General features: G+C 44.2%; 1 protein-coding gene and 1 long non-coding RNA gene across 7 annotated transcripts; one reads left to right on the top strand and one right to left on the bottom strand.

The window, feature by feature from the left end:
• Window positions 1–5,457: 5,457 nt before the first annotated feature.
• Arrb2 (arrestin beta 2) lies at window positions 5,458–14,126 on the bottom strand. Of its 6 annotated transcripts, none has more exons than XM_074047047.1 (15): window positions 13,821–14,126; window positions 10,852–10,908; window positions 10,184–10,244; window positions 10,016–10,060; window positions 9,598–9,794; window positions 9,245–9,304; window positions 8,775–8,842; window positions 8,509–8,644; window positions 8,204–8,288; window positions 7,849–7,921; window positions 7,425–7,562; window positions 6,654–6,737; window positions 6,484–6,563; window positions 6,320–6,407; window positions 5,458–6,026 (listed from the first exon to the last, which is right to left on the bottom strand). In XM_074047047.1, exons 1-15 carry the CDS (start codon window positions 14,085–14,087, stop codon window positions 5,933–5,935), a joined length of 1,533 nt encoding a protein of 510 aa, XP_073903148.1. In that variant the 5' UTR covers window positions 14,088–14,126; the 3' UTR covers window positions 5,458–5,932. The 6 variants fall into 6 exon arrangements, with proteins under 6 accessions (XP_073903148.1, XP_073903149.1, XP_020036645.1 ...); XM_074047048.1 differs by having other exon boundaries at window positions 6,320–6,374; XM_020181056.2 differs by having other exon boundaries at window positions 10,852–10,882; window positions 13,821–13,976.
• Window positions 9,791–25,576, top strand: LOC141413837 (uncharacterized). Its single transcript, XR_012438771.1, has 3 exons — window positions 9,791–12,906; window positions 22,885–22,981; window positions 25,505–25,576. It is a non-coding gene; the product is annotated as an uncharacterized lncRNA (long non-coding RNA).
• Window positions 25,577–25,668: the final 92 nt, after the last annotated feature.

Genomic DNA, 25,668 nt, shown 5'->3' with positions numbered 1-25,668 from the left:
TGGAATTATAGGCATGAGACACTATGTCCAGCTTTCTACCTCATATTAAAAAAAAAGAAAAGAAAGAAATTAAAATAAAAGGGTGGGGGATGGAATTCAAGAAAACACACTTGAAATATCAAACTATAAGGGAAAGGATGAAAAGTCCATCACTGGTTGGAAGAGAAATTGAGGAGCTCTCCTAGCAAATTAAAGAAATGAAAAGAGATGGTACATAGGAAAGAAAAGAAAGTCAGAGAATCAGTTCATCGGGCTTAAATTTTAGGAAAGGTCACAGGAAGTGAAGAGGAAAAAGGGTCTTGAGCTTTTGGATTAAAAGGGCTCATCAAGTGCCTGGTGCAATAGAAAAAAACAGACCCACCTATCAGAACACTAGGCTCAGTGAAAGGCGTATTAGAAAAACTTTCAGAGAAAAAGCAGACCACATGCTAAAGATCAGCAATCAAAATTGAGCATAAGCTCTCAAAAATTTTCTCCTATATGCACCCTTTCTCAGGAAATTATTGAAATTAGATCAGAGAGGAAGATAGAGCTTTAATCAGAGAGGAATTAAAGCTTTAATTCATGAAAGGTGACTGGGCACCCCAGGACTGTGGCTAAGGGAATCTAGGGAGCGAGCAGGCATAAGAAAAATCCAATCTATTATAAGGATTCTGGAGAGATTTCTTCGAGGAGAAGAAAGAGATGAACATCTGCTTTGTTTTGAATGAATCAAAGTAATAGGTAGACTTTGGGAGAGAGTGTAGTGCTGAATTAGTGATAAATTCAGAGAATAAGCAAATTTTAAAAATGATCATTATTCAGAGAAAAGAAAGTTGTGTAAGAAGAGAAAAGCAATCATGAAAGAGCACATGACTCAACTATAAATAATCTTTGCATAGCTCTAAGTGCTGGATATTGATCTAACCCCAGTTGATACAATTCTCTTGGGAAGAATGGGGGTGGGACAGGATGGAAAGCATTTCATGGTGATCAGGGGGCCAGAGGGCTCAGTTTTGACCTTCTGTGGTGGGAAGCCAGCAGATGATACTTAAAACAAAAATCAAGAAGGAGCAAATAAGTGTGTGTGTAGCAGTGTAAATGCCAACAGAAACATCTAAAGGAGGTGAAAGTGCTTGCCTCTGAGGAGAAAGAAATCGAAGGGGTCAGGAACTTGCTTTTTATCGTAATGGGTCTTATGGTACTGACTCTTTTGTTTTTATGTTATTCCTTTATTTTTTCCACACGGTAGGATGGAACCCAGAGCTATGTGCATGCTAGGCAACTGCTCTACCACTGAGCCATACTCATCCTTTATCTCACTCCTTAAACTACTGTGCAGATGTTTCTTTGAAAATAAAAGGTAAATTAAAAATGAAAATGAGGGAGGAGGGCTGGGGAGTGGCTCAAGTGATAGAGCGCTTGCCTAGGAAGCACAAGGCCCAGAGTTCAAACGCCTGTATGAAATAGAAAGAGAGAGAGAGGGAGAGAGAGAGAGAGAGAGAGAGAGAGGAGTGAGAGTGTGCAGAGATTTTTTTCCCTTTGTTTCTGCCCTTCCTCCTTTCTCTTTCTCCCTTCAATGGAGGAAAGAGATTTGTGTAGGTTTATTTACTATGGAAGAACACCCAGGAGAGAGAGACAGGTTGAAGAGAAGGGGGTGGTTTGATGAATCAAGGTCTTGGAGGAGGTGGGAGGGAGATGTGAGCACAGGTGAAGGGATTAGCTGTGACTGAAGAAGCTTTTTAACTCTGGTGGTGTAGGAGAATTGGCATAGATGTCAGTGTTTATTGATAGAAGGTAGGAAGTTAAAGTCAGTCACCTTTCATCAACTAATCTCTGCAAAGAGTGGGAGAAGTCATGAGGAAGGCAGAAAATTAGAGGGAGGACCCCAGAGACATGGAGTGAGACAAGGGGTTACCAGGGATGGATGGTCTAGCTCAGGTAAGAGACTATAAATTTTCAGTGGCACTAAATCCATACCCGGTGCCTAGCACAATGTTGGCACCTAGGAAGTGTTTAAAAATATTTGTTTCATTTGTCATATGGTTTCTTTCTCCGTCAGTACACATCAGCCCCCCTGTTAGAGCGAAGAGGTTGAGGCTAGGTGGACAGATCCAAAGGTGAGGCTTGAGACCATGTATTGTGAAAGGATGAGAAATTGAATATGCTGATGAGACATTGGTTGATATCTCAAAGTCCAAGTTGGAAAGAAAAGCAAGGGTCAAATTGTGAGAAAATGGACTGGGGATGTGGCTCAAGTGGTAGAGAGTGCCTGCCTGGCAGGCATAGAACCCTGAGTTCAAACTCAGTACCATTAAAAAAAAAAAAATTAAAAAATTGTAGCTGGGCACTGGTGGCTCACACCTGTAATCCTAGCTACTCAGGAGGCAGAGATCAAGAGGATCATGGTTTGAAGCCAGCCCCAGGCAATAGTTCCAGAGACTCTATCTCGAAAAACATCACAAAAAAGGGCTGGTAGAGTGGCTCAAGGTATAGGTCCTGAGTTCAAACCCCAGCACTGAAAAACAAAACAAAAACAGTGACCCAAACAACTAAGAAGCTATATAAAGAAGTGATTATTAATTATTAAAGTAAATGCATGCATTATTAAAAGTACTAGAAGCAAAACTTTTTGCTGTAATCCCAGCACTGAGGAGGCTGAGGCAGGAGGATTAAGAGATGAGGGCAGCCCAGGCTACATAGAAAGGTGCTGTCTCAAAACAAACAACAAAAATGTTTGAAATTAGATAAAGGTGATGTTGCACAATGTTGTGATTGTATCAAATGCCACTATGTAGTTTACTACTACAAAGGAGCTCATTTTCCTTTTTTTTTTTTTTTGTGGTGCTGGGGATCAAACTCAGGACCTTGTACATGCTAGGCAAGCACTACCACTGAGCTATATCTTGAGAGAATTTCTTTAATAAATTAAGAACTCTTTAGAGTACATTAAGAAAAAAGAAAAGAGAGCCAGGTGCTGGTGGCTCACATCTGTAATCTTAAATAGTTCTCAAGACTCCATCTCCAAAATAAGCAGAGCAAAAAAATGAACTGAATGTGTGGCTCAAGAAATAGAGCACCTACTTTGTAAGCATGAAGCCCTGAGTTCAAACACCAGTCCCACCAAAAAAAAAAAAAAAATAGAGGGGTTGTGTGGCTCATTGCTAGAGCAATTGCCTAGCATGTTCAAGGCCCTGAGTTTGGTCCCCAGCACCACCCTCCCCCAAAGTAAAAAGAACGTCAGTCTTTTAAATTGGGTTTATTCTCATGCATAATCAAGAGAATACATATTAAAACTAAGGTAATACAGTTCACTAACTAGATTTACAGTGACCAAACAGATGCTCCCCCTCTGACACAGAAATTCTATTTTTAAGAACATGTAAGGTTGGGGGTGTGTAGCTCAAGTGGTAGAGCCTGAGACCCTGAGGTCAAACCCCAATATTCCTAAAAATAAAAAAAAATTAAATAAAATTGTGTTACAGGCACACTTCACATGTACAAAAAGACATAAATCTTCAAGAATAATTATTGTAATACTGTTTGAATTAGCAAAGTAATGGACATTTAACATGTCCATAGGTAGGAAATAATAAAAATAAATGGCACCTAGGTAATAGAAGCCATTCCTTAAATAGATGGTGTGTGTGTACCGCTTCAGGAATGCTCTTCTAGATAACAATATTGTGTGAAAAAAGTAGGTAGAAGAGTTCATAACATGCTGCTCTCTGTATTTACGATGACAGTGAGTACTAAAGCCTGCCCAGGTACAATTGAATACAAAGAATGTATCTTTAAGATGATAACCAAGAAACTGCCATAGTGATTGTCTCTGGGAAAGAGAAGTGGAAGGGTGGGAGACAGGGACAAAACTAACCTTTTCATTCTTTACTGTTTCCTACTGTTTGGATTTAAAAAAAAACCATGCCACGTATTACCTTCTAAAAAGCATTAAAAACAACAAACAAAACAAAACAAAAAAAGGCATTGTTCTCCAAATGTGTTAATTATACATCCAGATTCATGGCTTCTTCTTGGGACCTCCTGACTCCTGACTCTGGGGTCATGAGCTGAACTCTGGATCTTTATCTACCTCCCAGAGGGTTCTGATTCACCTGAAGTTTGAGAGCTGTGGGTTTCCAGGTCAAGGAGCAGGGTCAGGAGTCAGAGGATGCTGGAGGGGAAGCAGACATTTCTCCACATGACCAATGCACTGTGGGTAAGGTAAGCAAGGTCATTGGAATGTTGGCAGCACTTAAAACCTGTGGATAGGTTGTGACTTAATTACGTCATGAGCTTTTAGCATAGAATAAGGGTCCATGTGAGCTGTCCCCACAGTGTGCCTCACCAAGCCTGGTCTCTTTGAGTCTGAGACAGCCTTCACATGTGGGGTTGCCATGGTCTAGAATGCTCATACCTGCATGAGTTCCTAACTCATCTTTCAATTCTGTGCTTAAAGGTCACTTCCTCCAGGGAAACCATCCTTAAGCTTCAGGCTAGGTCAGACACCCTCATACATTCTATAGCTCCTGTACTTCTCCTAGGGAGAAGTACACACAGTGTAATTAGTTGGGGAATGACTTACTGTCTGTTTTGGGTCTACTGTTGTGTCCCTATACCATGTGTGGCACACAGCAGGGATTCAAATCAAGATAGTACGTAGAATGAAAGGACCTTAAGAGAGTTAGCAAGGTGGGAGGGCAGGGTTAAGAAAGAGTAATAGAGGAGGTGAGTATATTATATGAATATATGGAAATATATTCATATAAACCTGTTTGTACAATTAATTTCTAATTATAAAAAAGATCACCTGAAGGAGTGACAGAGGGCAAAGGAATGATGATGGGTGATAGAAGGAAGAAATGTCTGTGGACTTTTGGTAACTTCCACCTGCCTAGGGTGGTTTTGGTCAGCCCTAGGGAGTCCCTGATACATGTCATAGGAGCAGCACTAGGATGTAACTCCTAAGACTTGGGCCCACAGCAGCACGACTCTCAGCTGCCTATAGCCTCAGCTTCTGGGTTAGAAAGGAAGTACTGACGCCACAAGATGTTGCTTGTGTGGCAATTGTCTGGTGAGGCGTGCAAATGTGGTTCCACTGAACCCCCAGAGTGGATTGCTTGGGCAACCAGAAGGAGCAAGGGAAATGAACCCAGCTTGGTCACAAGAAGGGGTCATGTGTCAGCTGCAACAGGGAAGAGCCTGCCCTGCCTAGCTCCAGGGAACACCTAGTCTGCAGGGAAGTTATTATTTGTCCTGTAAATGACTAAGTTTACTTTATGACTTTACTAAGCTGTACCCTTGAGTATGGACTGGCCAAATCAAGTTTCGGTGTTTACCTTGGAACACAGGCACAGCACAGTCATTCAATAAACATTTATTGATAGCCTGTGTCAGGTGCCCTGCGGGTGCAGAAAATCATCTTGGATAAGCATGCTACATGCTTTTTAAACTCTATGGAGAAAACACACACACTCATACCTACTAAAAGGTTTATTTTCTTCTTTATGCTCAGAAACAAAGAAATGGCCTTGCTCTCACAGCATCTCATGTTGAGGAATGGGAGGCACAGAGAGTGACTGAAGGGGTGTGTTGGCATGAGGCTGAATGTGGGAGTTCTTTCTCCCCCTTTCCCTGCTGTCACTCATTGTTTTCAGTGTTCCCCTCCAAAAAATGTAGGTGTGAACACAGCTTGCCACCCTGGTTGAGTGGGGGGAGGCTGGGGAAGCAGAGCTGTAGTCAAAAGATTAATGCCCATTTTCAACAAGTGATGAGTCCAGTGTGTATCTTGGAGGGATGGGGGAAAGGGAGTGAAGGGGTTGGTTAAGGAAGCTGCCAGATGGGAGAGGAAGGAGGAGAGGCTGGGACCCCCCCGCATCCCTGTTGCTAGTGAGGTCATGGTCCTGCCCCTACCTCTCCAGCACCATCCACTCCCTTCTTCTAGCCCCCCTTCCTAGCAGAACTGGTCATCATAGTCGTCATCCTTAATCCCCTTCAGCCGAAGCCGGGCAAAGTCCTCAAACACAATGTCGTCGTCTGTGGCGTAGCTTAGTGTTGAAAAGAAGGGGGATGAAGTGAAGGCTTTTCACTCTGCTTTTTGCCTCCCACTCTGCCCCGGCCCCCTCCCAGGGACAGAGGAGTTGGAGCAGTAATGGAACCAGAGGGGCTTCTAAGTAGAGTTAAAGGGCAGGTAGCCTCACAAGGAGTCATCTGATTAGATATTTCAATCACTTCCCTCCATCAAAGACAAAACCCCAGGAGGTACGAGGGTGGATTTGGATGTTATTGGAATCTTTGTCCAAAGGGGGTCAAAATAGAGAGGTAGGGGATGCTTTCTTACTTGGTATCGAATTCTATGAGATTAGTATCCACAGGGACGTTTGTTTCCCGAGCGGCTGAGGGGAGGAAAGGGGGTGGGTGGATGGATGCTAGAAGAACCAGCATTTCTCCACTGGTCCTGCTTCAGGCCCTCCCTGTAGGAGTTTGGGGTGGCAGAATGCTCACCTGATTGGGGTCTGGGGAGGGTGATGTGATCATGGGGCTTGGGGTGCATAAGAACAAAAGGCAGCTCCACTGAGACATCCCTGGGGAGGGAAAGAGACTGCGTAAAGAGGACAGTAATCATGTGGAGCCAGAGAGAACCACTGTGACCCTCACTGGCTCCCCACACTTACCCACGTCGAGACACTACCAGCTTCACCTTGACCCTATAGGACACCAGGATTCCAAGCACTTCCTTGTTGGCACCCTCCTTCACACTGCAATTGGGGGCAGGGGGAGCCGGGTCAGGGCCCATTGTCCTGTTACCCAGGCCACCCCTAGGGCTCCCATAAGAAATTCTGAGGACTACAAACTAGCTCCTGGAGCTCTAGCAGCACTAGGAGTTCAGTCCTGGTGACCACGGTGTTCCCTTGCTCAAAACCTCCTGGGGTTTCATCTCTAGTGGCGACAGCTGATTCCTTCTGACCTGACAACCCTGATCTGATGTGCACTCCCCTCACCTCCAGGCCTGCTGTGTAGTTACGCAGTGTATCCAGTGCAAAGGTGCCAGCTAGGGTAAAATCTAGCCCTCTGTGAAGCTCTAGACCTCTGGGGCTACTCCTGCCCAAGGGCACAGTGGCCCCTTGCAGATCCTTGGACACACCAGGCCTGTCCGTTTCTGTGTCTGTGTTACCCTGCACATCTTTATCACTGCCTTCCTCCAGGTCCTGCTCAACATTTACCTTCCCTGACACCCTGGTTTAAAGTCAACATATCCACCTCCTATGTCCCTCAACATGCTACATATTTTACCATTTATCTGATTGTCTTTCCTTTCTCCTCTAGAATGTAGGAGTTTTTTTGTCTCTTCTGTTCCCTGATCCCTGGCACCTAGGACAGAGCCTGGCACACAGCCGGCACTGAACAGAAGTCTGTTTCCGTTGCAGCTCCCAGCCCGCCCTTACATGGTGCTAGAAGCCAGGTTGGTGTCCTCATGCTTGAGCTTCCCATCCAGGGCAAGGCCACGTTTCTCCCGGTTGTCACTGAGCAGCGGGGTTATGGTGTACACCTTACAGAATGTGGAACTGGCAGATACCTGGTCACTAGGGGTGGGGAGATGGGTGGGGACAAGATTCTTGGAGGGACTGGGTTGGGTGAGGTGCAGCCTACCACTTCCAAGCAGTATTGTCTCTCCCACTGTCCCTTTGGGCACAAATGACAAGGGGCTAGGTTTTGCCTCAACCTATTCAGAAACTAGTAACTCGGAGCCACCTGGGTATAGAGGGAACACCCTTTTAAGTGAAATGGTTCAGGAAGAACTCGACCCACTACCTCATATTCTCTGCTAAGCTTGGGACCTACACCTGTCCCAAGGATAGGAATACTCACTCTTGTTCAAGCTGAGCTACAGGACACTTGTACTGTGCGGTGCTGAAGAGGCAGATGTCGGCATACTGTCTCACTGCAGGAAAGGGGATCGAGCAGCTCTGGGTGGAGCACAGACCACCACTGCACTACAATCCAGGCCATGTGGCATGAGCCCAGGGGCCAGCACACCCCTACCTCCTACGTCCTGACACATGGCCTGCCCCACTGTAAACACTCGAGCTCAAATACCATTCTGGAACACTAAATGTGACTGGTGGGTTGCCCGCATTGGGTTTATGGCCTGATTTGAGATCAGAGCAGAAGCCACTTATGCATAGGTCCCTCCCCCAAGGTCCCTTCCACCCCCATCTCCTACCAGAGACTTTGATCTTCTTGACGGTCTTGGTGGAGTTGTTGGTGACGTGGACATTGACATTGAGGGGCTCCCCGTGGTAGTACAGCTTTTGAAGGGAGGGGGGGTGTCGCATGAATTGCACCTGTTTTTCACTGGTCCCATTCTTGGTATGCTCCCCGATAAGACACATTGCTTTGTCCCTCCAGCCCAAGCCCCATAGCAGGTCCACACCCAGCAAGGCAACTGCCATCTTGCCTGTGGCTTCACCCCTCCCCCTCAGGGTCTGGTCTGCCTTGTGGCACCTGCATCACTCACTCATACCCCACCTCCTTGTCCAGGGAAGCCTCAAGGTGCAGGGACCGGTCAGACATGAGGAAGTGGCGTGTGGTTTCAGCTGAAGGCTGGGGGCCAGGTTTCTCTGGGGCAAACTGCACCTTTCGGATCACCAGTCGCACAGAATTCCTAGGGAAAGGGTTATAGGTGGAGAGGTCAGTTCCCAGACACTGTGACCCCACTCCCACCCCCACAGGGGCCTGGGGCTCCAGGAAATGGGGAGAGAATGGTTAAACATTGAGGAGGTTGCTTCTCTCACCTTTTGTGGCTTTTCTCTTCTAGTGATTTGGCACAGAAGGCTCGAATCTCAAAGTCTACCCCGCAGGCCTCAGAAGGGGGAGGAAAGGCCACATCTTACCCAAGGCTACATCTTACCAAGGCTTCTGCTACCATCTCTGCTACTCCCCTTCCTTCCTCCCTGCTTCCCTGTGCTTGGGCAGGGACTCTTGCCCCATCATGGTGTAAGGAGTGTAGGGACTGTTTTCTCCCTCTGCCTCTCTGCAGTCTGGCGGAGGCTTGCTCATGGCAGTGTATGGGGGACCCCCACACCCAAGTGCAGGTCAAAAGAGTTAACAGGGCTGTGTTATTACATGTGCAGTGACCATGTCCATGGGGGCCATCTCCCTGTCTTTAGTCCACTCCTGCAAGTCACCCTCCAGCTCAGGTGTGTTTCAGGTACCTTCTGAACCCTGTTCTGCTCATGTACCCTTAGAGTTCTTCTTCCCATACCTTCCCTGTGTCCTCTGGTCCTGGCTGCAGTGTGACAGAACAGGGCAGATTCTGGGGTATCTGTAGCACAGGAAAGTAGAGGTTTCAGTCCCTCCAGAAAGACCCAAATCTTCCTCCCAATCTCAATTTAAGAGGCTGGAGAAAGGTATCTGGGGATGAGAAAGGGGGGAGGGGCCCCAGAGAGAAGGCTGAGACTAGGGCTTCCCGAATGAAAGGTGACCTTAAAGAGAGGTGAATCTAAGAATCTTGCCTCACTTTCTCCCAAGTCTGTCCATAACAGATGCCTCCCACCCCTCTTTAACTCAACACAGACCCAGACCCCATGCCCTACAGAGTATGGGGAATATCCTCACTGTAAAAAAAAAGGGGTGGGCATGCTGGCCCAGCTTCCTCAACAGCCGGTCCTGCAGGCGGGTGGGGGGCCGGGGTGGGTTGGGCATTGGGGGGAAGGCCTGGTAGGTGGCGATGAACAGGTCTTTGCGGAAGGACAAGCCCAGCACATCCAGGTCTTCGCGGCCATAGCGGAAGGCGCAGGTGAGAGTCACAAACACTGGCAAGGAAGGGCAAGGTGGAGTGGTCAAGAGTACTCCCTTCCCTGGTCCCCGCAGTACCTGGCAGCCCAGCTCCTCCCTCAGCAGCATAGCTACCCCTGAATCCTACTCCCAGCTTCTGCTTCAGCCCTCCACCTCCCTGGGACACCTACCAATGTCAGCCCACCTCACTTTTCCCTCTCCCTGCCTCCCCTCAAGCCCCTGGACTAAGTGCCAGTACCTTTGCGGTCCTTCAAGTAGTCAGGATCCACGAGTACCACACCATCTAGGAAAGGGACATATGGGCTCATTTCCTGAAGGAGAAAGCGGGGTTCATTTCCCCTATTCCTGGGCCTAGGAACTTCCACCCCTCTTGGGGGATGAGCTGTCCCTTTCTGGGCAAACTTACCTACAGGATCCACTTTGTCCAGGTGATCTACAAAGTCCCGCTTGCCCAAGTACACGGTGAGCTGAGGATGTCAAGGGGTCACAGGGAAGATTGGGGAGGATGGTAACAAGGCATCAGAGCCCTCAAAGGTGGCGGTCCTGCCCCAGGCTGGGCTGTCAGGAAGGAGTTTCTCCCAGTAGCGTTGGAAGGTGAGGGTGGTGGGGTTTCCCAGACCATCAACCAAGCTTTAGGCTTTTTCAATAAGGGATAATCACTTTTCACACCTCAGCCTATGAGGGCTGGGGGTGGGGGGAAGGGGCATCATCAGCCAGATTGGCTGCCAGCCTCACTAGGTCTTCTCAAAGGGGCTCTGGAATAAACAGGCCATAGCCTGGGGGACTATTAACTTTTCCCAGCTCCAAGCTCCCTGGAGTGGCTCCTAAGAGAGTTTATAGGCAGAGGGCTTCTATCTTCTTACTTTGGTCTTGCTTAGGGACCCAGCCCTGTCCCCACCCTGTGGCTGGCTCAGGCTAAGCAGCCTCTGCAGCAAGGGGCTTCAGGAGGGAAGGAAGTTGGTTTTTAGCTGTCACAGGAAGTGGGGAGCTAGAGGTTGGGGATTGTCTAGGGGCAGGCTGGGCTTTGGTAGGGCCCATGGAGGATCAAAGAGACAAGCACTGTGGGTGACTCACCTTGCAGTTAGGGCTCGACTTCTTGAAGACCCTAACAAAACAGAAAGGGAGAGCCCACTGCCTCCCTCAGACTCAGCAGGGACCCTCATACTGGGACCTTACCCCTCCCCAGGCTGACAAAGCAGAGCTTACTCCAGATCCCTGGTTGGAGGCTTTGGGGGTTTCCTCCACTCTACTCACTCCCAGTTCTTTCCAGAAGGTCCCTCATAATTCTCACGTGGCAGCTCCTTGTAGCCAGTTGCCAGAGCAAATGTTTCTCCTGTCCTTGGTCCACCCTAACTAGTCCCCCTCCCTCCACAGTAATGACTATTGGTTGCCCCAGGAACCACCCAGGTTCTTCCCAGGAGACCTCTCCCAGAGGGAACCTGAATGGGGTAATAGCTGTAACAGTGTCTAGGTCAGACCTAATCATCTTTCAGCTCCAATGACAGCTGAGGTACATGGAAGAGCAATGCCCTTGACCTTTGTCTCTCAAATGGTTGCTGTCACAGGTACTACCCAAATCTGACTCTATTCCATTAACCTCCAATGTCCACAGCAGCTTATAAAAGCCTACTTGTCTTTCAAGGTTTAGCTCAAATATCTCCTCCTTTAGGGTGCAGACCCAGTCAAGACCCCAGTCACTCCTTTTTTGGGGTTCCCAGTCACACCTTGTTTATATTTTACTTGTGATGCGAGAGCAGAAAGGGCAGTTAGCTATGTACCATCTGTCCTTCTCCTTAGACTATGAGTCTCAGTGGCCTTGTAAATTTAGGCAGCCCCAACACGGCAGCCATATGACAAAGATGGTGATGCTGGATAACATTTATTGGATGAGTACTTTGTGCCTAGCAGTGTCCCAAGTATTTCAAGTGTGTTATCTCATTTAATACTCTTAATAACCTTAATTCCCTATTTTACAGTTGATGATATAAGGCATGGAGAAGTCAAGAATTTTGTCTAGGGGTGGTAGAGTGGCTCAAGTGGTAAGAGCACCTGCCTACAAGCCTGAGGCCCTGAGTTCAAATCCCAGTGCCCCCCCCCAACAATAAAAAAGAATTTTGTCTAAGGTCATAGAGAGCAAAAATGGTGGAAATCAGCTACAAACTGAGACTGTCGACTCCAAGTCCCTGCTCTTAATTACTAACCTGTTACACTATCCTCTGTAACTGATATCAACAGTTTGTCAAGTTGAAGATTTGAAACAATCTAAACCTGCACTCCACCTATTCCTGGGAGGGTAGGAAAGTGTCTAGCGACCCCAGTGCTCTGGCCACTGTGGGCCTATTCTCTGAAAGGAACAGAGAACAGTCTGGGAGACTACCCCCTGTCTTCCAATCCACTCTGCCTCAGCAGCAATTCCTGGAAAGGGTCCCCAGATAGCAGAAACTGAAATACTGCCAAGTGTCCAACTCCATCACCCCAGTTTCTGCTACAACGACTTCATTTGCCCCTTCATTTCTGAAGGTCAAGCTATTCAAGCATCACATGGCAAAGGGTATGGAGGCTCCTGGGTATCTCCAACCAATAAAGTTTAAATATAGACATGGTGGGACCTAGAATAACCACCCAAGTTTGGGCTGATTGTCATGGCATCATCAATCTCTCCCTCCCCTCTGTTTCTAGCTTTCCTCTGTCCCAGTGTATTCTCCTCTCAGAGCCCTGGCAAAGGGCTGTGACAACCACAATCAGTTGGCCAATTGTAGTATGGCTTGGTCAATTGCCCTGAGGCAACCACAGGGCACCTGCCCTTTGGCAACATGCACATACTGAGGCTGGCCAAGAAGGCAGAGTATGGGAATGACCAGGGTGGTGCCCAGTGAGGGGGGAGGAGGGCAGATGATGCAGATGCCCCTTTGTACTTCCTGCTATTCTCTCCATTTCCTGTGGCCCAGAATTTGATGAGGGTGGAGGGAATATAACAAGTCAGCAGTCTCTCTTTGGTCCATCTGTCCCCCTCCCTGGACCACAGAACGGAAATTGGGGGGCCTTTCTCAAGTCAGCAACTTCCCCTTTCTCTGGGGTGTTTAAACCATAATCTAGGATGCCAGTCTTCCCTCTGATCATCTCTTTCAGGTACTGTTTCTCTTGATATTCAGAAACCTGGGTTCTCATACTCTAAGGGTGGGGGGAGTTGTAGGGCTGAAACCATGTTTTGTAGAACAAGTGATGGCTCAGGATCAGATCCCTATTCCTGATTTCTTCTGGGTTGAGATATACAGCCCCAACCTTCTCTTCGTTTGCTCCTTCTTCCCTGGGACTTAAGGAATTCATCCCCTGCCCCCTTGGGGGTGTTGGGTCACAACAGGAAGTGGATTTTGCTAGAGACCAAAAAAGAGAACTCGGGGTGTCAGTGGAAGGAAGGAGCCTCGATTGCACAGAAAACATCCGGGGAGTGGATGCGTGCCTCCCCCCATCCCCAGAAGGGAGGGATATAGCCCAGTATCAGGGAAGGTCGCTATGCATTCTACTTCCTCAGATGAAGCTGTTGCTCTTAGCAACCCAAAGGGAAGGCAGAAGTTTGGAAGAAGAACCACCTGGCCCTCGGGACAGGTGGGGGCAGCCAGACTGTCTGTGGGGTATTGGACAGGCTTTCCATTGGTTGGGCACGAGTCTAGAGGGGAATCCGCTCCCAGCATCCAGTTTCCCCGTACACAACCCCACGGGCTAGCCACCTGCTCTTTCCTCCACCCGTGCATCGCAGCCTGCAAGTAAGAACCCAGTCGTCCGACTTCTACATCTCTACGAGAACCCCGACGCCGGTTTCCAGATCCCTTTCGGGCCTCAATTTCTGCAAGGGCGCAGGCACGCGCCCCCACCTCCCATTATCCTCAAGGACCTCGGCTTGAGGCCCCCGGAAGGCTGCCCCTTAGGGATCCAGGCGTCCGGCCCCCAGATACTCTCCTCAGTGTCCTTGTCTGGTGACCATTCGGTCACTCGCCGTGAGCCGCCACCGCCCATGCCCCGCTGCGTGGCCCCACCTCCCTTACCTGGTCCCGGGTTTCTCCCCCATGGTGCGCGCGCCCTGCGCCCGCCCGGTTCGCGGCTGGCTCGCAGCCTGCTAGCCCGCTGCCAGGTCCCTGCTCCTCCCCGCGCCACTGCGCACGCGCGCCCTCGCTCTTTCTCCTCTTCCCCTCCTCGCGGTCCCGGGGAACCGCGGCCAGATGCGTCAGCCAGATAGCGCGCGCCGCGGCGCTGCCCGCCCTCTTCTCACAGACGCGCGCGGTGATTGGCTCCGCCCTCACGCCTCCGCCCATGGTCTCCCCCGGGAGCCCTTCCTGCGCTCGCAGGCCGGACTCCCGCTCTGCCCGCCCATCTCTCCGCCCCGACGCAAACCCTTTGAAGTCGATTGGACGCCTTTAAATCAAGGCGCCCGCCTACCAGAAGATTACAGTCCTCTGATTGGCTCTCAGGATCCAGAGTCCTGCAGGGGTCCCTCCCCTTTGTTTGCCTTCTCAGTGGCGGTGGAGAGGACAGGGTGGTTGGGGCGGTGGGATTGAGCTCAGTCACAGTCTGGGAAGGAGATGCGGTACACGTGGGTGAGCCGCTCCAGTTGCGTGATGCTTGCTTGCTTCGGGGTGCCGCGATCACCGCAGAGGTTGCCGCCTTGTTTAGCACGCCCTCTCGCTTTATAGTGGTGTTTCGGCTCCCCCTGGTGTAGGTTTTCGTTTTTTTTTTTTTCCTCAGGGTTCCTTTAAGAAATTCCTGACTTTCCATCTTCTCTACGATACCCACCCTAACTAACCTCCTCCCCAGACACTCGCTCGTCCATCCATCCTGCGGTCCATCCCTATCTTAACTAGTCACTATGCCAAGCAATGGGGACACACATGAATCACCGTAGCCTTTGCCTTCCTGGTATAGTTGAGACACATAAACAGGTATCATGATTCCAGGAATGCTGTTACAGAGGTGTGAGTCAGAACACAAAGCAGCTAAAATTGCTTGGCCAGAGCGGGGGAGGAAGGGGTGCAGGCTGTCCAGAGGAAGGGAAATTTGAGGACAGTCGTTTGAAGGATGGGCAGAAGTGGAGAAAGGGCATTTCAAAGAAGGAGAGAGGCAAGGCACTTTCTGTTCTGAGGTGTGTTTGGGGTTAGATAGCAGGAGACAGGGCTGAGGAGGACTGGAACAGATCGTGGATGCTTTTGTGTATCAGGTGAAGAGCTACTAAACCCCTTTCTGCAGAAGGATCCATGGAACCACGTGTGGCTTTTGTTTTGTCTTCTTTTATGAGGTTGGAACTCTTGCTAGGCAGTCGCTCTACCACTTGAGCTCTGACCCCAGCCCTCGTTTTGTTTTGTTAAGACAGTCTTGCTATGTAGACCAGGCTGGCCTCCAACTCCTGATCCTCCTGCCAGCGTCTCCTGAGTTACTGGGACTACAGGTGTGTGCCACCACACCTGGCATGATGAGATCGCTCTTTCTGGTGGGACTTCCAGAACCCTTTGCAAGGGCTTCCCACTTGCAAAACAGGTGCTCTACTGCTTGAGCCACACACCCAGTCCATTTTGCTCTGGTTCATTTGGAGATGGAGATGGTGGGTCTTGAGAACTATTTCCCCAGGTGGGCCTCCAACTGCAATCCTTTCCATCTCAGCCTCCCAAGTATCTAGAATTATAGGCATGAGCCACTGGCACCGACTATGAGATCTCTTTTTGGAATATAATTCTGGGCAATGTGGAGTTCAAACCCCAGTACCACCAATAAATAATAAATAAATAAAATAAGTAAAATTTAAAAATAAAAATAAACAGAAGAATCAACTTTTAAATATAGCTAGGAAAATTCTGAAAAAAAAAAAAAGTCAAGCAGGCACTTGCCTTACCAAATAAATGTTACAATAATTTAATCTGTGTTATTGGCACAATAATGGCACATGAAGCAATGAAACAAAACAGGAAAATCCAGATACAGACCCACTTGGTAGCATGTCAAATCAGTGGAGAGAGAATGGCATATTTACCAGATAGGGTTAATGAATAGGACAACTGGCTGTTCATTGAAGGAAAAAGTTAGATCTTAATCTCATACATTAAACAAAATTCAATTGAATTAAAGACCTGAATACACAGAAATTAACAATGAAAGTATTAGGAGAAATGCTTTTTAGAACAAGGAGTTGAGGAAGGGCTCCCAAGATATTGAACCCCAAGATATTAAGTAACAATAGGTAACACTTTATTGTATTTATTGTGTCAAATATTATTCCAAGCACTTTACAAATATCAACTATTTAATCCTCATTACCCTGTGAGTTAGGGTTTTCTATTATAAACCATTCTACAGATGAAGTAATGGAGGCACACAGGAGCAGACATCTGACAAAGCCTCACTGGAGATTTTATTCACATTTCCAAGTCCTCTCCACCCTGCAAAGGAGCTTAAAGTTGTGTACAGATACCATTCCAGAGTCTGATTAGACTGCCTTCTACCATACTGAAAAACTTGGTCACTGAGGGGGGAAAAACACCAGCTGAGAAGAGCATTTTTAAACATGCTAATTTGTTTTTGTGGGTGTTTAATTTTTATTCTTTTTGTATTTTTTCTGTACATCTGAGTTGGGTAATTTTGTACTTTCTTGCTCCCATTTTCTCCTTAGTTCTGCTTCCCCCTCCCTTCCTTTTCTCTGTAGTCAGCATGTGTGTAAACCATACAGTGTGCTTTTCAGTATTCAATCTTAAACCATTTTATCCTTTCCTTTCCTATTGTCTAGTCTGCAACTAGAACTGCTCTCTAGGCCATATTTTCTTCTGTTTCTCCACTCATCATCCTCCTTTGTTACCTGTACTTTTAGCTGGTAAATAGATTATCAAATCATCTTGTTTTGATTTTGTTTATTTGTTCAATTTTCTCCATTTCTCTTCCTCAACACAGCATTAATTAGATCTCTTTTACCTGTCCCACTTCACTTTTTGTTAACCATGTCTATTAAGCCTAGCCACCACACCTTTTAGCCTTGTAAAACCATATACCAATATTATTCATTAGCCTTATCTTCCCTATCTCCTTCCCATTACCACGATACTTCCTAGGTCACAAAGATTCATCTTTGCTCTTATATACCTCTAAAGATCCTGGAGCAATAGCTGATTGGTCTACTTCAGGGACTGCTGTAATCACAAGATTGAGGTTTATCAACTGAGATGGCTTTAGCAACAAAGTTTCCTCTCCCTGTGTGGAGTAGGGGGCAGCACCTAGTATTCTGAGAACTGAAGCCAAATGTTTGATTACTGAGCTACCACCCCACCTAGTGACAAGAAAATATATACCATGACTCAGCTACTACCCAGTACTAAATAGTCTTAGAAATCCCCCAACTAAAGGGACACAGGAGATTGCACCCTCCAACCAACAAAGATCCCTGATGCATAATGTAGAAAAATGAAGCAACGAGACAACAGTTCTCTTTCAAAACCCAACAACTCCACAATAAAGAACTTAAAAAATAGTAAAGAGGAAGAATTTTCAAACAGTGAATTCAAAGAAACAATGACAAGAATGACCAATGAAATCAAAGAGGAGACATAAGAGCAGCTGAATGAATTCAAAGAGTATACAAGAAACAATTAATTGAACTCAAGGAAAATTTAAGCAAACACTTGAATGAAATACCAAAGACAATACAGGATATGAAGGAGGAATTCAATAAAGACAAAGAAATCTTAAAATCAAATTAAAATCTTGGAAATGAAGAGCTCAATAACCCCAATAAAACCTCAGTTGAGAGCTTAGCTAACTGAACAAGTTGAAAATAGAATCTCATGGATTGAAAATAGAGCAGAGGAACTAGATGAATCAACGACATTGAAAAAAAAAACACTAAGAAAATACAAATGGAAATGCAAGACCTCTGGGACACAATCAAACGGCTAAACTTATTAACTGTGGGTATAGAAGAAGGAGAAATACAAATGAAGGCATAAGTAATCTATTTAAATAAAATAATAGCAGAAAGTATCCCTGATGTCAAGAAAGAGAGGGACATCCTGGTACAGGAAGCTTTCAGAACATCAAGCAGGCAAGAACAGAAGAGAAACACCCCTGATATATTATAATTAAAATATTAAATATACAGAATAAAGAAAGACTACTGAAATCTGCAAGAGAGAAGTGAGAAGTCACACATAAAGGCAAACCCTGAGTTCAAACCCCTTTCTGAGGGGTATAGCTCAGTGGTAGAGCAGTTGACTACAAACCCCTGTCCCACTAAAAACAAAACAAAACAAATAAAGGCAAATAAAGAATAACAGTTTCTCAACACAAACTCTAAGTACAGGAAAGCATAGAATAATATATTCTAAACCCTGAAAGAAAACAACTGTCAATCTAGATTAACATACCCAGAAAAATTATCCTTTTTAATGGAAGGAAAAATAAAACCTTCCACAATAAATAAAAATTAAAGGAATCCATGACCACCAAACCAACAATGTATAAGGTACTTAAAGGGTTTTTATGCACAGAAGAAGTAGAGAAAAGTAACCAGGAAATTACAGGCAAGAATAAACCCTTCTAGGTGAGTAGATTGGAAGATTAGGAATAAGAAAACAGTAAACACCACAAAACAACAAAATGACAGAAAATATTACATACCTTTCAATATTAATTAAAAAATGTTAATCGCCTCACCAGGCATCTAGCTACGCAGGAGGCAGCGATCAGGAGGACTGGGGTTCAAAACCAGCCTGGGCAGTTAATTCGTGAGACCCTATTTTGAAAAAACCCATCACAAAAAAGGACTGGTGGAGTGGCTCAAGGTGTAGGCCCTTGAGCAAACCCCAGTATTGCAAACAAATAAAAAAATACCACCACCAACAAAACCCCCCCACAATGTTAATGGTCTCAAATCTCCAATCAAAAGGCATAAACCTGACAATTTGTTGCCTACCAGAAACATATCTTACTGACAAAGGCAAATATTGGCTTAGGGTAAAAGTGTTAAAAAAGATCTTCCAAGAAAATGGACTCCCAAAGCAGGCAAAAGTAGCTATACTCATATCTGATAAAGCAGACTTCAAACCAAAATTAGAAGAAACAAAGAAGGTCATTTCATATTAATGAAGGGAACAATCCATCAAGAGAAAATAACAATGGTTAATACGTATGTGCCAAACATTGGGCACGCAACCTCATTAAACAAACACTACTAGAGAGATCCCAATATGATAATAGTGGAAGAGTTCAATACCCCAGACAGGTCATCTAGACAAAATAATCAACAAAAAAACATCATAATTAAACTACACTATAGACCAAGTTGACTTAAAAGACATCTACAGTGTATTTCATCCAGCAGCTGCACAATACACATTCTTCTCAGTAGCCCATGGAACTTTCTCCAAAAGAGATCATATTTTAGGTTATAAATCAAGTCTTAGCAAACATAGGAAAATTGAAATAATTCCCTGTATTATATCAGATCATAATGGAATAAAGCTAGAACTCAATAGCAAAAGAAACTTCAGAAAATAGTCAAATACATGTAAACTGAACAGTACATGTTGAATGATCAGCAGGTCACTGAAGAAATAAGGGGGGAAACAAAAAAGTTCCTGGAATCTAATGAAAATAGAAACACAACCTATCACACCCTATGGAATACAGCAAAGGCAGTGCTAAGGGGAAAGTTTATGGCTATGAGTCTTTACATCAAAAAGCAATTCCATTCACAATAGCCTAAAAAACTGTGGGTATAAACTTAACAAGGTAGGTGAAAGACCTCTACAATGAAAAGTATAAAAACTAGAAGAAAGAAATTGAAGAAGACACCAGAAAATGGAAAGACCTCCTATGTTCATGATTGGCAGAATTAATATTGTGAAAATGGCTAAACTACTGAAAGCAATAATCTACAGATTCAATGCAATGCTCATCAAAGTCCCAATGCCATCATTCTTCATAGAAAAAGAAAAAATTAATCCTAAAATTCATATGGATGCATAAAGGCCCTGGATAACAAATGTAATCTTGAGCAAAAAGAGCAATGCTGTAGGTATCACAATGGTGGACTTCAAATTACAGTACAGAGCCATAGTAACAAAGACAGCATAGTACTGGCATAAAAGCAGACTGGCACAAAAGACTAATGGAACAGAAGACCCAGAAATAAAGCCACATGGCTATAGCCATTTGATTTTTGATAAAGGAACCAATAACATATACTGGATAAAAGACAGCCTCTTCAACAAATGGTGCTGGGAAAACTGGTTATTTACATGCAGAAGACTGAAACTACACTCCTATCTGTCACCCTGTACAAAACTCAACTCAAAATGGATCAAAGATCTTAATGTAAGATCTGCAACTTAGAAATTATTATGGGAAAACTGGAAGATATAGTCAAGTATGGTGCTAATTGCCCAGGAAATAGAGTAAGAACTAACAAATGTGAATACATTATATTAAAAGTTTCTGCACATCAAAAGTAACAATTACTAGAATCAAGAAACATCCACAGAATTGGAGAAAATCTCTGTCAGCTATTCAATGAATAAAGGATTAATATCTAGAATATATAAAGAAAAAAACCATAAAAGAACAAAAAATAGAATTAATAAGTGGGCAAATGAATGGAACAGGCCATTCTCAGAGGAAGAAATTCAAATGGCTACTAAATACATGGAAGCAATGTTCCACACCCTCAGCCATAAAGGAAATGCACATCACATCATCTCAGTCAGAATGGCTGTCATCAAGATGCAGGGATGAACTCTTGTACACTGTTCATGGGAATGTAAACCTGTGCAACTACTATGGAAACCAGCATGGAGGATCCTCAGAAAACGACAAAATAGACGTATTACAACACTGTCATGCCATTTCAAATCAGTGTAAATCAATATACAAGAGAGATACCTTATATCCATATTTATTGCAGCTGTCTTCACAATAGCAAAACTGTGAAGTCAGCTGAAGTGCCCAAAAACTGATGAGCAGATGAAGAAAATATGATATATATATATATATAAATATATAGATAGATATATACATACGTGTGTATTTATACATATATGCATATACATGTGTGTGTGTGTATATATATATATATATATATATATATATATATATATATATATATATATATATATATCTCCCCTGGAATATTACTCGCCCATTAAGAAAAATGAATTTACCTGGGTGTTTGTAGCTTATACCTGTAATCCTAGCTATTCAGGAGGCAGAGATCAGGAGGATTCCAGTTTGAAGTCAGCCTAGGCAAATGGTTTGCAAGACCCTATCTTGAAAATATCCAACACAAAAACAGGGCTGGCAGAGTGGCCCAAGTGGTAGAGCACCTGCCTAGTAAGCATGAGGCCCTGAGTTCAAGCCCTGGTACTACCAAAAAGAAAAAAAAAAGAATTTATATCATTTGCAGGAAAATGGATGGAACTGAAGATCATAAAGCTCAAAACACCAAGTATCATGTTTTCACCCACTTGTGGAAACTAGACCTAAAATGATTATGGTGATGGTGACGATGATGATGGTACATGAATGTAAAAGGGAGACTGTACAGGAGGCAGGAGGAAAGGAAAGGATACTGGAGGGTGAAGAAGATCTAAGTATGGTACACATACATATGACAACAGCAAAATCAAACTCACCACTGTTTGAAAGAGGGGGAGGAGGGAGAGGATGTATGGGAATATAATGGGAGGGGTGAATTTATTCAAAGTACACTGTACACATCTATGGAATTATCATAATGAAACCTCCTGGGGTAAAAGAAAAAGAAACGGGGGACAGAGTTAACAAAACTAATAGGAGGTAAGGCTGGTGTTTGAACACAGAAGTTAAACTCCAGAGTCTGGAGTTTACCCTTAAACAACATGTTAATTCATGAAGACTAAGATTAGTTGGGCACTGGTGGCTCACACCTGTAATCTTAGCTACTCAGGAGGCAGAGATCTGGAGGATCGCAGTTCGAAGCCAGCCGGGCAAACAGTTCATGAGGCCCTACCTCGAAAAACCCTTCCCAAAAAGGGCTGGTGTAGTGGCTCAAGGTGTAGGCGCTGAGATCAAACCCCAGTACCACAAAATAAATGAATAAATAAAAGACAAGTTGGTAGAAACCTTTTGTAATACATATAGGAGAATAATTTCCCATAAATTGTCACCAATGAAAAGCCTAAATAAATCCACTATCTTCCATTGTTCTTAGATGACTTAAAAATCTGAGCAATACAATACATTATTAGTCTCCTACTAGTTTCACTATAGATAACACCTCTGAATGTGGGTTAAGGTAATAGTTGCCTACGTTACTTTTCAGGAATTTGAAGCCTACATTTTTTTTTTTTGAGACAGGGTCCCCTATGTAGCCTAGGTTGGCCTTATACTTAATATCCTCCTGCCTTCACCTTCCAAGTGAATATCTACAAAGTTCCTATAAACTAGTCAGATAAAGACAAACAATGAAATAGGTAAACGGAATGGAAAGATAATAAATAAGAAATACAAATGTCTACTAAACATATGAGAAGTTATTCTATTTCATTAATCATCAGAGAAAACAAGTTAAAAGATAATTTTCATCATTCAGATTGGTAAAAATTGAAAAGATAAATAAAGTTGGTATTGGGACAGTATGAAGGTATACATAATTGGCAGAGATATATAAATTTTTTAGTGTGTGCTGGGCATAAAACCCAGGGCCTCACACATTCTAGGCAAGTATTCTGTACCACTGACCTACATCCCTAGCAGGGGTATAAATTGATGCAATCTTTTTTTTTTTTTTTAGTTTTAGTTTTTATTTTTGGTGTACTGGGGTTTGAACTCTGGGGCTTGCACTAGCTAGATAAGTACCATTTAAACCACTCCACCAGTCCTTGATGTAATCTTTCTGAGGGCATTTTTGACAGTTCCTTTCAAAGTGAAAAACAGACATTCTTCCATCCACTCACCACTCATTCATTTATTCACTTGACAAGTGTTTACTGAGCACCTTTTATGTACCAGGTGCTGTTCTAGGTTATGTTAGTAAAATAGTGATACTAAAAAATCCAGTGTAAAGTAAATTCATTCCTTCCTTCCCTTTTTTATTTTTGACAGTGTCACTTTTTTTTGTGAGAATTGTCCAGGCTGGCTTCCAACTCCTGAGCTCATGTGAACTTCCTGCTTCTGTATCCCCAAGGAGCTGGACCTACAGGTACTCACAGCCAGATGTAATAAATTTTCTATCATAATATCTATTATAAAAAATAAGTAGGGAATGTTGGAGTAAAGCCAGCCTCTTTAACAAATGTGCTAGGTACCGCAAAAAAAAAAAAAAGAAAAGAAAACCAAAAACAACAAATGCTGGCAAGAAAGGGTTGGGGGAAACCCCCACTACTAGTGGAAATGTAATTAGTTTAGCCAGTATGGAAATAAGGATGGAGATTCCTTAAAAAACTATAAAAATATGTCTGGAGGCATGGCGTAGAGCACCTGCCTAGTAAGTGAGAAGCCCAGAATTCAAACCCTAGTACCACCAAAACCAACCAACCAACCAAACAAAACCCCCAAACCAAAAAACATTAAACTCCCCCAAACAAACAAAAACCCACCTAAAAATAGAACTACTATATGATAAAACTATACCACTCTATACACCCAAAGCAGTAGAGACATTTGCACACCCATGTTTATAGCAGCACTATTCATGATATCCAAGCTATGGAATCAGCCTAAAGTGCCCATCAACAGATGAATGGATAATGTGATAAATACACTCAATGGAATACTATTCAGCTATGAAGAATGAAATCATGCCATTTGCAGAAAAATGGATGGAACTGAAGATCATCATGTTAAACAAAATAAGATAGGCTCAGAAAGACAAATATCACATGTTTTCTGTTACATGTGGAATCTAGATTTAAAAAAAAACACATGAAAGTAGGAGGGAGACTCTTTGGAAAGAGGAAGGGACCAGCAGGAGAGGGAAGGGGGAACAAAAGTTGGTAATAGGGTGATGAATATGTAAGAGGTGCTTAAACTGCTTTTGCTGAAAAGCACTGACTTCTTACTGGGGCCCATGAATTAACTGAAGACAGGAGAAAAGCTTGACACCTCTGTTTTCATTTCTTACCTGCTGTCCTTTGCTCTAAGCCATTCTCCCCTTCAGTCACCTTGGAATCAAAGAAGGACACTACTGATTAATGACATGTTTATGGCAAGGGACTAAAACTACCACTAAGGAACAGTGGAACCTTGCTGGACAGACCATCCCCCAAATAAGAACAATGACCTATAACAATGAGGCTGCACCTGGAGCAGGAGTTATCATGTCTTGGCAACCAGATTGCTCCCCTCAAGTGATGACAGTGATAACAACTGCAGAATCCTCAGAGAATCAGATCTGAGATAATGTTCAACCAGGCCACACCTGTGACTGGGACTGTTTAACTATGTCCCCTGACCTAATTCTTTGTCTAAAACTAAAGTTAGTACCCCAAAGATGGGCGAAAGTGCTTACTTTGCTTCTTCCTATAGCATGTCCTGGATTGTGTAAAAAAATCTCCTTTCTCTGCCTTTCACCATGCCTCTTTATTTTGCATATAGGGGTGAGTGGCCACCCCTATATGCAGGTGTTTGAGCCTGGGATCCAAAACTCTGGTTCAGATATAACCAGTGTACATTATATACATGTATGAAAATGTCAAAACAAAGCCCATTATTTTGTACAATTAATACATGCAAATAAAAAAGAAAAAAATAAGGTTAATGTGATAGATGGCAAGAGGACATCAGTCACACAGAATCAAAGGGAAATTTGTTCAGCAGAATTGCAGCATATGCAAAGGCCAGTTTGGCTTAAGACTAGGTGAAGAAAGGGAAAGTGGTATTTGTGGTATGTGTGGAGGTCAGGGTTTGGGTTAGATCATTGTAGTACAGATTCTAGTATGAAGAGAGATGGTTTCATTCACATTACACTTGGAAATCTCTGAAGGGCTTTAAGCAAGGGAGTGATAAGAACTTACTTATATTGGAAAAGCCCACTCAGGTTGCTGTGTGGAACATGGACTAAGAGGGGGCAAGAGGAGGCAGAGAGCAGTAAGAGTTTGTAAAAGGTTATTTATTGTAAGAAGCCAGGTGAGTGAAAATGGTGACTTGGACCAGAGTGGCACTGGAAGTAGGAAATAGAGAAAAAATTCGGTTAAATTTTTTTTTTGTAAACTGGTGCTGAGGATGAAAACCAAGGTATTACGCTACCACAGAGCTACACCCCTTCAGAATGTATTTTGGCGACAGAGGACTATGAGAACAAAGAAAGATTAACTATTGGATTTAAATCTAACAATCACACAAGTATTCAAAGACAGAGATTTTAGGGTGTTCACTACACCATTTGTATTAGTGAAAACCTAGAGTAAAGAACTATTAAATCATGGTACATCCATTTCATCCATACTATGTAGTTTAAAAGATGCTCACAATATGAGTGGAAAAAGTCAAGTGCATAACGTAACTCTAGTAAACTAGAGTATTCATGCGTCTATGCACAGGATATTAGAAACATACACTTTACTGGGGGAGGGCCTTGACAAGTGGAGGTTCTCTTGCCTTTTTTGGGAGTAGTAGGGCTTGAACTCAGGTACTCGTGCTTAGCCAGGCATCTACTAGGCAGGAACCTTATCACTTGAACCATCCCACCAACCCTGTGTTGTATTGTTTTTTTTTTTCCCCATAGGGTCTCCCATACTAATTGCCTCGAGCTGGCTTGGAACCTTGATCCTCCTGATCTCTGCCTCCTGAATAGCTAGGGTTACAGGTGTGAGCCACAGGCGCCCGGCCTCTCTAATGAAATACTTTGTATTATTTCAACGGCCCATAAAGATGTCCGTGATTTCCGAC

Source organism: Castor canadensis, chromosome 11, assembly GCF_047511655.1.
Source record: "Castor canadensis chromosome 11, mCasCan1.hap1v2, whole genome shotgun sequence".
Taxonomy (NCBI): Eukaryota; Metazoa; Chordata; class Mammalia; order Rodentia; family Castoridae; genus Castor; species Castor canadensis.
This window is presented reverse-complemented; position numbering and strand designations above follow the sequence as displayed.